Source organism: Pongo abelii, chromosome 2 (genome assembly GCF_028885655.2).
Source record: "Pongo abelii isolate AG06213 chromosome 2, NHGRI_mPonAbe1-v2.0_pri, whole genome shotgun sequence".
Classification (NCBI taxonomy): domain Eukaryota; kingdom Metazoa; phylum Chordata; class Mammalia; order Primates; family Hominidae; genus Pongo; species Pongo abelii.
Window position 1 is genome coordinate 28863243 of NC_085928.1, and position 13481 is coordinate 28876723.

At 43.7% G+C, this 13481-nt stretch overlaps 1 protein-coding gene and 1 long non-coding RNA gene across 7 annotated transcripts in view; one reads left to right on the forward strand and one right to left on the reverse strand.

Annotated features, from left to right (window-relative positions):
- The window catches only part of LOC112132735 (uncharacterized), a 54168-nt gene extending 51466 nt beyond the window's left edge, over positions 1 to 2702 (reverse strand). For all 3 annotated transcript variants that reach the window (XR_002914453.3, XR_002914455.3, XR_008523608.2), the window contains exons 1-2: positions 2559 to 2702; positions 1805 to 1920 (exon numbers count right to left, since the gene is read on the reverse strand). This is a non-coding gene — a long non-coding RNA (uncharacterized LOC112132735). The remainder of the gene's footprint in view (positions 1 to 1804; positions 1921 to 2558) is intronic.
- A 251-nt stretch (positions 2703 to 2953) lies between these two features.
- DPPA4 (developmental pluripotency associated 4) lies at positions 2954 to 12967 on the forward strand. 4 transcript variants are annotated; one of them, XM_054551548.2, is made up of 8 exons: positions 2954 to 3064; positions 5348 to 5471; positions 7295 to 7455; positions 7542 to 7592; positions 8550 to 8838; positions 10223 to 10421; positions 10883 to 10941; positions 11281 to 12967. In XM_054551548.2, exons 1-7 carry the CDS (start codon positions 3041 to 3043, stop codon positions 10902 to 10904), a joined length of 870 nt encoding a protein of 289 aa, XP_054407523.2. In that variant the 5' UTR covers positions 2954 to 3040; the 3' UTR covers positions 10905 to 10941; positions 11281 to 12967. The 4 variants fall into 4 exon arrangements, with proteins under 4 accessions (XP_054407523.2, XP_054407520.2, XP_002813357.3 ...); XM_054551545.2 differs by having other exon boundaries at positions 10730 to 12967; XM_002813311.6 differs by lacking the exon at positions 10883 to 10941.
- The last annotated feature ends 514 nt before the right edge of the window (positions 12968 to 13481 follow it).

Here is a 13481-nt window from a genome sequence, read left to right on the forward strand (position 1 = left end):
GTAGGCTGTCATACACAGGGAATTATCCTGCTTTGCAAGTGTCATAATTGAACAGTTTGCATTTGTTTTGATTATACATACAAATAAAATACATTTTTAAAGCATGTGGGCCAGGCGTGGTGGCTTACGCCTGTAATCCCAGCACTTTAGGAGGCTGAGGCAGGTGGAGCACTTGAGGTCAGGAGTTCAAGTGCTTGGTTAACATGGTGAAACCCTGTCTCCATTAAAAATACAAAAATTAGATGGGTGTGGTGGCATGAGCTGGTAGTCCCAGCTACTCTGGAGGCTGAGGCATGAAAGTTGCTTAAACCCGGGAGGTGGAGGCTGCAGTGAGCCAAGACTGTGCCACTGAACTCCAGTCTGGGTGACAAAGCGAGACTCCCTCTCAAAAAAAAAAAAAACACCAAAAATAGCGCTTAATACATTTTTATTCTGTAAGCGAATGGGAGATTTAGTTGTTCAATTATGAATACTTTTTGAAATCAAGATAGAAGTGTAGGCACTCGAATTATAACATTAAAAATAGCAGTAAAGTTTTTCTTTTGACTACTAAATATTTGTAGGAAATTTTACACACAAAATTAGTTATTTCTCAGAAAACACAATAAACTTATAGTTATTCCTACTTTACATTTGAAAAACCAATGCATAAATAGGTTGCGCTCTGCCCCAAACTGCCTATAAATTACAACTCCAACAAACCTGACAAAAAGATATTTGACTTTTTTTTTTTTTTTTTGCTTTTTTAGGAGGAGAGGGGACAGGGTCTGGCTCTATTGCCCAGGCTGGGGTGCAGTGGCATGATCACAGCTCACTGCAGCCTCAAATTCCTGGGCTCAAGTGATCCTCCTACCTTAGCATCCCGATGGAACTACAGGCACGTGCCACCACACCCAGCTAATTTCTTTTTTTATTTTTTGTAGAGACAGGATTTCACTAAATTGCCCAGGCCGGTCTCAAACTCCTGGGTTCTGGCAATCCTTCCACCTCAGCCCCCCTAAATGCTGAGATTACAGTGAGGAGCCACCACCCCCTGCAGACCATATTTGGCTTTTTGCTTACTTCCAGAACTCAGTAATATTATTTCCAAACATTTTAAATTAAATTGTACTCATTCATTTTATGTATAGGATGTCAGCTAACCCATGTTTTAAATGGTTGGTGCAATTCTTTTAGAATTGTGTTCCCAGAAATAGTAGTGGACCCAATAATTTATAAATGATTAATCCCAGCACACACTCCATCTGTTCATACCAAATTAGTTAGTACCTTGCCCAGAATGTTTCAGTGCCTCAGTGTATATTTAATTCAGAACTCCAATTATTATGTTTGTTTGTTTGTTTTGAGATAGAGTGTCGCTCTGTCACCCAAGCTGGAGTGTGGGGGCACCATCTCGACTCACTGCAACCTCTGCTTCTCCGGCTCAAGCAATTCTCCTGCCTCAGCCTCCTCAGTAGCTGGGATTACAGGCACGCACCACCATGCCCAGCTAATTTTTGTATTTTTAGTAGAGAAGGGGTTCTGCCATTGTTGGCCAGGCTGGTCTCAAAACTCCTGAACTCAAGTAACCTGCCCACCTCAGCCGCCCAACGTGCTGGGATCACAGGCGTAAGCCACCAACGCCCAGCCCAGAACTCCAATTATTCTGAATGTTACGTTCAATTACACTGAGAAAAGAAAGATGATTCAGTTATACACTTTATACACAAACCTTAATTAGAAAGTCCTACTGGTGGTTATCAAAGGCTGTGGTAAAGAATTGTTAAATCAAAGCCCTAATATCTCCCAGATGACCTCAACTCACCTGGTTTCCTCTTTGCCGCCTTGGGGGTTGCCCAGTCCACAACCTGCACTTCCTTCTCTATTCCTGGGCTCCGTTTACTTTTTCTGTCCGTGGATTTCTAGCCTGTGAGCAGATTACTAACACCATTTGGATAAAGACAGTCTCTTATTTATCATTTTAGGAAGAAAATACAACAAAGTAAACCAAAGAACAAAGGAGACTTTGGACCCTGACAAGGGAGGGTTTCAGTCGCACAGCCACTGCTTCCTTCACTTCACATCTCTTGACAACCTGACAGGGAGCACTGATCTGAGGAAGGATTTTTCAAATTATTTTAAAGAGAAAAACTTGAACTTCTTTGGGAGTCAGTAGGTTAGGGGTTCACTTACTGTGCTATTGGAAAAGTTACCAATAAAAATGTATACCAACTTTAGTCATATATAAAATGGGGAACAATAATGACTGAATTTAAAACCCACAATTTGAGATATAAAAAAATACTTGGGCTGGGAGTGGTGGCTCACGCCTGTAATCCCAACACTTTGGGAGGACAAGGCTGGAGAATCACTTGAGGGCAGGAGTTCGAGACCAGCCAGGTCAAAATATCCAGCCCCCCCCCCCCCCCGCCACACACCCCACTTGCCCTCTACAAAATAAATAAATAATAAATACTCTATAGACTTTAAAAGCTACTATTATTAGTTCGTTGGCAGATGAAAAGATGCTCGCTATTAGTACAGAGAAACCTGGAGTTTTAGTTGGCTGAGTAACTTACTTAGGAAATGGAATGTATTTGGTACGAGAAAATAGCTTTCTTCAAGCCGCCAGTCTGGTCCCTGAAGTCTACTGTTTCCACAGGTTCCATTATTAAATCCCTTCACACATCCTGCTCAAGTCTCTGGCCACTGTTCCCCCCCCCCCCCCCCCCCCCCACGTAGAATCGTTCCGAAGGAGTGCTCAATCTCCCAATGTCTCCGGAACCATACTTTGGCTAATTACATTTAAAGTGAACAGAAAAGGCCCAGGAATAGTATTAGTAATTCAACCCCGACAAAAGTCACCCCAGGAATAAGAAACAATGCAATTTTAGCATTTACAAATTGTGGGGGAGGGAACAGAAAGGTAGAAGAAAAGAAGAGGTGAGGTGGAGAGAAAAAGGGTCTTCGGGCGGCAGGAAGTGGGAGGAGACTTTGCAAATAGCAATCTTGGGGCAGGGGCCATTTTGGAAGCATCTTGCGAGGCTCCGCTTCTGCAAGTATGGAGAAGGCAAAAGGCAAGGAGGTCAGTACAGTTTTAGTGGATTTGTTTTCTGTCTGTCTTTGTGTTTCTGTTTTCCCTGGGCACTCTTGATTTTTCCTTTAAGGAGAAAAGAATGTGCCTTCGAATTTTCTCCTCTTGACTTTTTTTTGTTTTAAGAGTAAGGCCCAAGAATATGATTGCAGCCTGGTATATTGGAGTGAGCAGACAAATAAGAAATGAGGTTTTCTAGGTTTAGTTGAGGAGGTTGAGAGTGTCAAAAGATAGGGGGAAAAAAAAAAGAGGCCGGGCGCGGTGGCTCACGCCTGTAATTCCAGCACTTTGGGCAGCCGAGGCGGGCGGATCACCTGAGGTCGGGAGTTCGAGACCAGCCTGACCAACATGGAGAAACTCTGTCTCTACTAAAAATACAAAGTTAGCCGGGTGTGGTGGCGCACACCTGTAATCCTAGCTACTCGGGAGGCTGAGGCAGGAGAATCGCTTGAACCCGGGAGTCAGGGGTTGCGGTGAGCCGAGATCGCCCCATTGCACCCCCAGCTTGGGCAACCAGAGCGAAACTCCACCTCAAAAGGAAAAGTTAAAAAATTAGGTTTTCAGGTTTGTGTTTTGGAACAGGGTCTCACTTTTGTCTCCCTGGCTGGAGTGCAGTGGCACATCACTACTCACTGCAACCTCTCAGGCTCAAGCGATCCTCCCACCTCGGCCTACCAAAGTGCTACTGGGACTGCAGGCGCGCGCCGCTGCTCCCGGCCCGGGTTTTCTGTTTTGAAGAGGTGCTTTGTCCTGTCAGAAAGAACTAACTGAATATCGGGGCTAGAGGGAAATGGTAACAGGAGAAAAGGGTGGTGAAGGAAAGATTTTAGGAAGAGGCAATTGAGCTGAGGTTGGAAAAGAATGAAACCCCTTAATTTCCTTTAGACGGACACAGATCCTAAACCAAAGGTGCTGAGAATGAATTCGTTCCCTTTTCCCAGAGTCCTTAGGACCTAGGAGTAATCAGAAGCCAGACATTGGGAACAATGCAGACAGAAACTGAAGGAAGAGAGGATTTAAGACGTTGCACAGGCACTGAACGGCCGTATCCGAGCGCTCTCAGGTCCTCTTGACCTGAACTGGGTCATTTTTAACTGTCTCGGTTTTAAGTCTTTTGTGAGGTCCAAAGCGAGTACTTTTTGTAAGGATTATGCAAATGTAAATTTCAAATAAAAATGTAGAACTGCTATAGAGATGTAAAAATGCCATACAAATGTTAATTTGTCCAGTAATCCACCCTGAAAGTGAAGAAAAGGATTTATATTTAGGATAAATTTTATTATATTAACTTATTTTAAAAAGTTTCACTCTGTCGCCTAGAGTGGTGTGCAGTAGCCGATCTCGGCTCACTGCAGCCTCTGCCTCCCGGGTTCAAGAGATTCTCCTGACTCAGCCTCTAGATTAGTTGGGATTGCAGGTGCGCACCACCACGCCCAGGTAGTTTTTGTATTTTTGGTAGTGACTGAGTTTCAATATGTTGGCCAGGCTGGTCTCGAACTCCTGACCTCCATTGATCAGCCCACCTCGACCTCCCAAAGTGCCGGGATTACAGGCGTGAACCACGGAGCCCAGGCTTTATATTTAAATTTTAATTTATATCTAATGTACTCTTAATCTGTGTCTTTATGTTACCTCTGATCCTCAGCTTCTGTGTCTGAGAAGTAATTGTTGCCAGGTTGCTATGAGAATTAAATGAATGAAAAAAGGAAGGCTAACGCCAGGCACAGTGGCACATGCCTGTAATCCCAGCACTTTGGGAGGCCGAGGTGGGCAGATCACTTGAGGCCAGGAGTTCAAGACCAGCCTGGCCAACATGGTGAAACCCCATCTCTACTAAAAATAGAAAAATTCAGCCGGGTGTGGTGACAGGCGCCTGTAATTCCAGCTAGTGGGGAGGCTGAGGCAGAGAATTGCTTAAACCGGGCAGGTGGAGGTTGCAGTGAGCCGAGATTGCGCCACTGCACTACAGCCTGGGCGACAGGGCGAGACTTCGTCTCAGAAAAAAAAAAACAAGGCAGAGCCTGTTTTCTTCTACTCTTGTTTGTATCTGTCTTTTCATGTGCTTTCAAACTGGCTTCCTCCCATTTTTTCCATCATTGTTTCCCAGTCCTGTAAATGAAACTGAGTGTTAAGATGATACCCAGAGGAGAATCCACACTGCCAGTGGAGTCCAGTAACTGCCTTGTTGCCTTAGAAGTAAGTTATCTTGAGGCAGGTAGTGTATGTGTGGTTTGGACACTAGAGGAATGACTGACCAGCTCCTCTGTTCCCCAGTGGACCTCCACAGAGAAGTCGAGGGAAGAGGATCAGCAGGCTTCTAATGAACCAAATACAATTGCTTTGCCAGGAACATCAGCAAAGAGAACCAAAGAAAAAATGTCTGTCAAAGGCAATAAAGGTAAGAGGTCTTCAAATCCTCAAATCCCACCTTCTTGGGTCTTAGAAGCCAGAGGAATTTTTCTGAAGAAGAAAAACTAGGGAAGAAATTTCCATCATGTATTGTGCAAATCCTACACTTCATGGAAGCCTAGCTTAAACTGTACCTTCCTGAAGCATCTTTTGGTCACCACTGCTCTAACTGATCCCTTCCTATCTTCAGACTTTCACAGCGTATTTGGTTCTGCTGATCATTTTTTCCTTCACTTGCTACTTGGAGTTAAGGATTTCAGTGTGCAATGATTTGGGAACAGACAGCTGTAAATTTGAAGACGCATTCTTGAAACCGGACTTTGTATTCTAAAAATAAGTTAGGACAATATCTACCTTTATTAAGGGGTGGGAATGGAGTGTTAAAATTTACATAGAGTAGTTAAGTGAAGCACTCAGACTATGCGTGAGAAGTAATATGTACAGAGTAAACCCTACTAACTATTAGTGTCATTACAGGCTGTGTCTTTTTTTTTTTTGAGACACCAAGACAGGGTGTTGCTCTGTCATCCAGGCTGGAGTGTGGTGGCACCATCTCAGCTCCCTGCAACCTGTGCCTCCCGAGTTCAAGCAATTCTTCTGTCTCAGCCTCCCAAGTTAGCTAGGATTGCAGGCATGTGCCACCATGCTTGGCTGATTTTTGTATTTTTAGTAGAGATGGGGTTTCACCATATTGGCCAGGCTGGTTGCAAACTCTTGGCCTCAAGTGATCATCTGCCTTGGCCTCTTAAAGTGCTGGGATTACAGGTGTGAGCCACCACACCCAGCCTTAGAAATTTTTATGGCACGATCCTGGCCCACTACAACCCCTGCCTCCCGGGTTCAAACAGTTCTCCTGCCTCAGCCTCCCAAGTAGCTGGGATTACAGGCATGTGCCACCAAGCCCGGCTAATTTTTTTAGTAGAGACGGCATTTCACCGTGTTGACCATGCTGGTCTCGAACTCCTGACCTCAGGTTATCCACCCACCTCGGCCTCCCAAAGTGCTGGGATTACAGTGTGAACCACTGCGCCCAGCCAGAAATCTTTACTGAATGAAGACAAGGTATGTGAGGTACAGAAGTGGGATGAACAGAAACACAGTAGAGCTAAGGAAACATACCTGCTATGAAACCAGAGTGCTTCCCTGACTAGGGTGGGCTGGCAGAATTAGGGGGTATTAGTGGTTGCCTGTGTAGCACTGTCAGGTGTTCATTTTGCTCTGGGGCTAGAGGACACCACTGAGAATGATCTCAAGTCTAAGACAGCGGTAATTCCCCTGGGATGGAAGTGCAATCTCCGTTGCCACCACCTGGATTCTGTGGATTAAGGGGCTCACAAAGGAGCAAGAGTACCTGAGTAGTGGGGAAATTTAGGAGTAAAACTAGGATTTAGAAGTGGTAAGTCCTAGGTTTGAGAGGGATTGGACTATTAATTAATTAAAAGTGATTTTAGGCTGGGCGTGGTGGCTTAGGCCTGTAATCCCAGCACTTTGGGAGGCCTAGATGGGCAGATCACAAGGTCAGGAGTTCGAGACCAGCTTGGCCAACATGGTGAAACTCCATCTCCACTAAAAATACAAAAAATTAGCCGGGCATGGTGGTGGGCGTCTGTAATCCCAGCTACTCAGGAGGCTGAGGCAGGAGAATCGCTTGAACCCAGGAGGCGGAGGTTGCAGGCAGCCAAGATTGCGCCACTGTACTCCAGCTGCGAGACAGAGCAAGACTGTGTCTCAAAAAAAAAATGGTTTTACTTTTGAAATTCTGGAAAGCTACACGAAGTTAATTACTACTAATTTGATTCCATTCTCCTTCAGTGCTCTGCCCTAAGAAAAAGGCAGAGCACACTGACAACCCCAGACCTCAGAAGAAGATACCAATCCCTCCATTACCCTCTAAGCTGCCACCTGTTAATCTGATTCACCGGGACATTCTGCGGGCCTGGTGCCAACAATTGAAGCTGAGCTCCAAAGGCCAGGTGAGGGCCTAGGCTGGGGACGGTGCTGCTGGGAGGAAGGGTAGGAGCCTTATTTGCCTTACTAACTCAGTTTTCTGTTGTCTTAGAAATTGGATGCATATAAGCGCCTGTGTGCCTTTGCCTACCCAAATCAAAAGGTAACTTTTTAAAGGATGGACGTTTCAGTGCTTATCCTAATTACCTATTGTAGCCTCAAAAGTGAGTAAAGGAACTGTCTTAGCCTCACCTTGTCCCTCCACCCCTAGTTCTAAGAAAGAACAGTATTAACCATCCCTACTTTATTTTTTTTTATTTTATTTTTTTTTTGAGACAGAGTCTCGCACTGTCACCCAGGCTGGAGTGCAGTGGTACCATCTCGGCTCACTGCAACCTTCACCTCCCGGGTTCAAGCAATTCTCCTGCCTCAGCCTCCAGAGTAGCTCGGATTACAGGTGCCTGCCACCACATCTGGCTGATGTTTGTATTTTTAGTAGAGGTGGGTCATGCTGGTCTCGAACTCCTGACCTCAGGTGATCCACCCACCTCGGCCTCCCAAAGTGCTGGGATTACAGGTGTGAACCACTGTGCCCGGCCAGCAATTTTCTTTTTTTTCTATTTCTTTCTCTTTTCTTTTCTTTTTTTTTTTTTTTTTTTTGAGACAGAGTCTCCCTGTGTCACTTAGGCTGCAGTGCAGGCTCACTGCAACCTCTGCCTCCCTGGTTCAAGTGATATCCCTGTCTCAGCCCCTGGAGTAGCTGGGATTACAGGCATGAGCCACCATGCCTGGATAATTTTTGTATTTTTAGTAGAGACGGAGGTTTCATCACGTTGGCCAGGCTGGTCTCGAACTCCTGACCTCAAGTGTTTCACCCACCTTGGCCTCCCAAAGTGCTGGGATTACAGACCTGAGCCACTGGGTGGCCAACTGAGCAATTTTCAAGAAGACAGTACATTGTTATTAACTACGTATAGTTACCAACTTGTACAATAGATCTCTTGAACCTAGTCCTCCTAAGTGAAACTTTGTATTTGATGGAGAGCTCCTTAACCCTTAGGCCATTTTTGTTAGAATTTTAATCTGTATTTTTATCTTTATTATTTAACCCTTTCTGTAGGATTTTCCTAGCACAGCAAAAGAGGCCAAAATCCGGAAATCATTGCAAAAAAAATTAAAGGTGGAAAAAGGGGAAACGTCCCTGCAAAGTTCTCAGACACATCCTTCTGAAGTGGCTCTTCCCCCTGCGGGGGGGCCGCCTGCCCTGGAAGATTCCACTCCTCTTCTTGAGGGAGTTAATACAGTTGTGGTGACAACTTCTGCCCCAGAGGCTTTGCTGGCCTCCTGGGCGAGAATTTCAGCCAGGGCGAGGACGCCAGAGGCAGTGGACTCTCCACAAGAGGCCTCTGGTAAGCGCAACATGAAGAGCTTATTCTGGTCCAATGGGGAAATAAGCTTAGTAGATAGTAATTCCTGATACATTTTAGGGTATATCAAAATCCCTTTGAGGGCCGGTAATTCCTGGACCCTGCCCACAGAGTTTCTGATTCAGGTCTAGGGCAGGACCTGAACGTTTGCATTTCTTTTTTTTTTTGAGACAGAGTTTCGCTCTTGTTGCCCAGGCTAGGGTGCAGTGGCACGATCTCAGCTCACCGCAACCTCCACCTCCCGGGTTCAAGCAATTCTGCCTCAGCCTTCCTGAGTAGCTGGGATTACAGGCATGCGCCACCATGCCCGGCTAATTTTGTGTTTTTAGTAGAGATGGGGTTTCTCCATGTTGGTCAGGCTGGTTTCGAACTCCTGACCCCAGATGATCCGCCCACCTTGGCCTCCCAAAGTGCTGGGATTACAGGCGTGAGCCATCGCACCCGGCAAGAGTTTGCATTTCTAACAGTTTCCCAGGCAGTACTAAGGATGCTGGTCTGGGGACCACAGTTTGAGAACCACTGCTCTAAATTATTGATGGCATCAGAAGGGGATAGCAGTCTGGTTTTCTTTCTTTACCCTTTAAGCAATTTAAAGGCAAGGTCTAAAATTAATTGCCTGCAACTGAGCCCCAGAATGGCATTAATAAGTTATTTAAAATATTTCCCAGCGTTTTCATTGTCAAATGGGTAATACCTACCTTGTATGTTGTAAGAATTACAGAAAATACAACAAAAGAAGACAAACTGCTTAGCATAATCCAATGTGTGTTAAGAGCTGAGACCCCTGAGCTTATTTCATGAAGCCCTTTCCAGACACTCTGGGTTAGTCTTTCTACCATCTGCCCACCTACAACTATACTACTTCCAACTAGATTTTTAGATTTTTAACAGGAACTATCTTGTATGCTTTTTTTTTTTTTTTTTTTGAGATGGAGTCTTGCTCTGTCACCCAGGCTGGAGTGCAGTGGCGCAGTCTCGGCTCATTGCAAGCACCGCCTCCCGGGTTCACGCCATTCTCCTGCCTCAGCCTCCTGAGTAGCTGGGACTACAGGCACCCGCCACCACGCCCGGCTAATTTTTTGTATTTTTAGTAGAAATGGGGTTTCACTGTGTTAGCCAGAATGGTCTCGATCTCCTGACCTCGTGATCCGCCCACCTCGGCCTCCCAAAGTGCTGGGATTACAAGCGTGAGCCACTGCACCCGGCTTGTATGCTTTTCTAAAGGAGAACAGGATAGAGAAGAGGTTAAGTTAGGATTTCAGGGTTCACATCTTGGAGCTGGTCAATCAAGGGAGATGGGCCATAATACAGTCTTACATCAGTATGTCATCCTGGTGTGTGGGTACCTGTCTCTCTCCTTCTCCAGGTGTCAGGTGGTGTGTGGTCCATGGGAAAAGTCTCCCTGCAGACACAGATGGTTGGGTTCACCTGCAGTTTCATGCTGGTCAAGCCTGGGTTCCAGAAAAGCAAGAAGGGAGAGTGAGTGCACTCTTCTTGCTTCCTGCCTCCAATTTTCCACCCCCGCACCTTGAAGACAATATGTTGTGCCCCAAATGTGTTCACAGGTAATTACCTGATGCTTTTCTACAAACTAAAAGTGGGTGTCGGATTTTCAATTGCAGAAAGTTAAGATATACATTAATCTTAAATAGCCGTGTATTTCAAGCTCAAATTGTCAGTAAAGAGTTTCAAGAAAATTATTACTCAGTTAAGTTTATCTCCAGGAAAAAGAAAGCATTTATGTGTCAGGGTGTAATGCTTCTACCTGGAGACACAGAATTCTGGGAGCAACAAACATTATATAATTATTATATTCAAAGTGTATGCCCTACACAGAAATAATGACTAGCAAAAAACCTCTTCCTTTAAGTAGCCTACAGTCTAACAGGGACGGTGGGCATGTAAACACCTAGAATAACATGATGAATATCAAAGAAGAGGTTCCTTAAGGGAAGAATCGACTAGATGGAAAAGAGAGATCGGTAATTTCTCAGCCTGGGAAACATAGCAAGACCATCTCCCACAGGAGGAAGTATGTGAATGTGTGATTGGCTTTTCCTTCTTTGGGATATCCTACTTTTTGCTGTGAGTATTTTGATAATCTCTGTATGCCAAGCAAGTTGAAGAGAACTGAGGAGGTCACTTTGGGTAGCCCTTTAATGACATACTTGGGTTTTTGGGAAAGTGGTGAAAAGAGCCCCTCCAAGACCTCTTGTCCATGGTTCGCACAAGTCAGGGAACATATTACAGAGGCATGATAACTTGGCTGATGATCTTCATTCTTGAATGACAGGATCACAGGCTTGCTACCTATGATCCTAAAGTTGTAAGGGCAATTTCAACAGCATTCCAGCAGCGAGTTTCTTGGCTATTTTTAATATTTCTTCATTCTTTTTAAAAACAAATATTTTATTTGCTTTATAGGAACAAGGTCTTAATAAAAAGCCTCCAATGGGAATAGAATATCAGGAAAAAGGCCACATCTATGGTAATTAATGGCAGAAAAGCTGGAGAGTTGGATTCTGCGGTGCTGCTGACAGGTGAACTCTGGTCCTCTGCACACTTGTTAAAGGGCCATGCAGACTGGTGGGGTGGCAGATGTTAGCCTAAGACCCCTAGCAGTGCCTGTTGCTTTGTGAGTGGAGATAGAGACTCTTACATTTAAAAATGGAAAAACATTTAACAAATTACCATAAATTATAGTTAATATGTAGAAAAACTCATTCACACTACTTTTGTAAAATAGACATGACTTCAGCAGCAGCTTTTTTTTGTTGTATTTTGAGACAGTGTCTTAGAGTTGCCCAGGCTGGAGTGCAGTGGTGCAATCTCAGTTCAGTGCAATCTCCGCCTCCTGGGTTCAAATGATTCTCCTGCCTCAGCCTCCTGAGTAGCTGGGTACAGGCACCTGCCACCACACCCAGCTAATTTTTTGTATTTTTAGTAGAGATGGAGTTTTACCATGTTGGCCAGGCTGGTATCAAACTCCTGGACTCAAGTGATCACCCTCCTCAGCCTCCCAAAACGCTGGGATTATGGGCATGAGCCCCTGCGCCTGACCTTCAACAGCTCTTTTAAGTGAGTTCTTCAGCTGAGCATTTTGATGGACTTGAGTCAAATGGTAGTTGGCTCTTGTGCTCTATTTTCTCTTCCTCTGAACACTGACTACTTTAGGAGCTGCTTCATTCCAATTGCAATTTCATAAAACGTGAAGTATTTTAAGGCAAAGAAAGGCTGTTAATTCTCTCCCTCCCCCAAACACGTGATTTTTAATATTCAAAACAATATTTTTCAGAGTTTTCTTAATAACCTGAGATTTCTATGGTTTGACTCCAGGATCAAAACACAAGGGACTTTGTCTGTGTTATTTCATTTATAATTGTTTTGTATATTTCTGGTGTTTAAAATGTTTAAGATTGCTTCCCACTCAAATACATAATATATTGAACTTAAAATGTGTTTATTAACCGATTCTCCATAAATAAAAATAAGATGTGTATGTAAAATAATTCATCTGTTATATTTAGAGAACCATATTCATTGCATGCAAATTTTATTGTTAGTGTTCTTAACTCAAAAGTAGGAGTAAACCAAAACGTGTGATTTTTCTTTTGTATGACTCATTTGTTTGTTCTTTATTAGTTGGTGGTATGGGTTGGATCATTTGTTCTTAAAACTACTTAAGTATGATTGACATACAAAAAGCTGTACATATTTAATGTATCCTATTGTGTAATTAATTTTTATTTTTTTTATGTACTTCCTAAATTTATAGTCCTGCGAGTCTGGGAACAGATCTGTTTTTCACTTATCCTGATTTAATGACAGTTTCCAACATTGTTTTGTTATTACAAGTAGGGGATCTTTTTTTTTTTTTTTTTTTTTGCCCCTTCAATGAAGATACTAAAAATAGTGCACTGGAAGGAGTGGCAGAGTTGGAAAATTTGTAACCATCATAATACAGGTGTAATAGGTTTGGGAAAGAATCCTCAGAAATGTTTAAGCAAGGGAGGAAAGTTTGTTGAGAAGCAAGATGTTCTTCTCTCCTGCCCCCCATTGGTTGTTGGTGGTCAGAATTGTTCAGTGTAATAAATAATAGACATTTTTCTTATACTATGTGTATTGTTCGTTTTGTTTCCTTTTTAAACTTCTCCCCTACTTTATTTGGATGGGTCAAGTTTCTATTCTGTTTCCTTCCTTTCTATTAATTTGGAAATGTCCTTTGCTTTATGATTCTGCTTGTAGATACCTCCCTGTTTCTAACACATTTCAATAAACTTAAATTTCTCTCTATACAAAATAAATTAATAATTGGAGTCTACCAGTAAGACAGTTTATTTACTCATCTTCCTGCCCCAGCAAGATAAAACCTTAGTTACATACTTGCCAAATCACCCTAATTTTCACAGGCCTCCCCCAAAGTTCCTATCAATCACATTCAGTCCCCCACTCCCTGTCTCCTTGCTATGCTCCCAGAATACTAAGAGGAAGACAGTTGGAGCTATAAACTGTGTCTCAGATGAGTTCCCTGGCAGAGACATGACATCTTGCTGTTTTTTGGGGAGCTGAGAGAAGAGGTTTATATTCCCAATTTCCCATCTGGATGTTAAGATAACTTGTACAAA

Bases quoted from the DNA above. Each gene is read 5' to 3' on its own strand.
- DPPA4 (XM_054551545.2), top strand. From the start codon at position 3,041: ATGGAGAAGGCAAAAGGCAAGGAG. The intron at 7,456-7,541 runs GTGAGGGCCTAG...CTGTTGTCTTAG, and splicing joins AGCTGAGCTCCAAAGGCCAG to AAATTGGATGCATATAAGCG. The intron at 7,593-8,549 runs GTAACTTTTTAA...CCCTTTCTGTAG, and splicing joins TTGCCTACCCAAATCAAAAG to GATTTTCCTAGCACAGCAAA.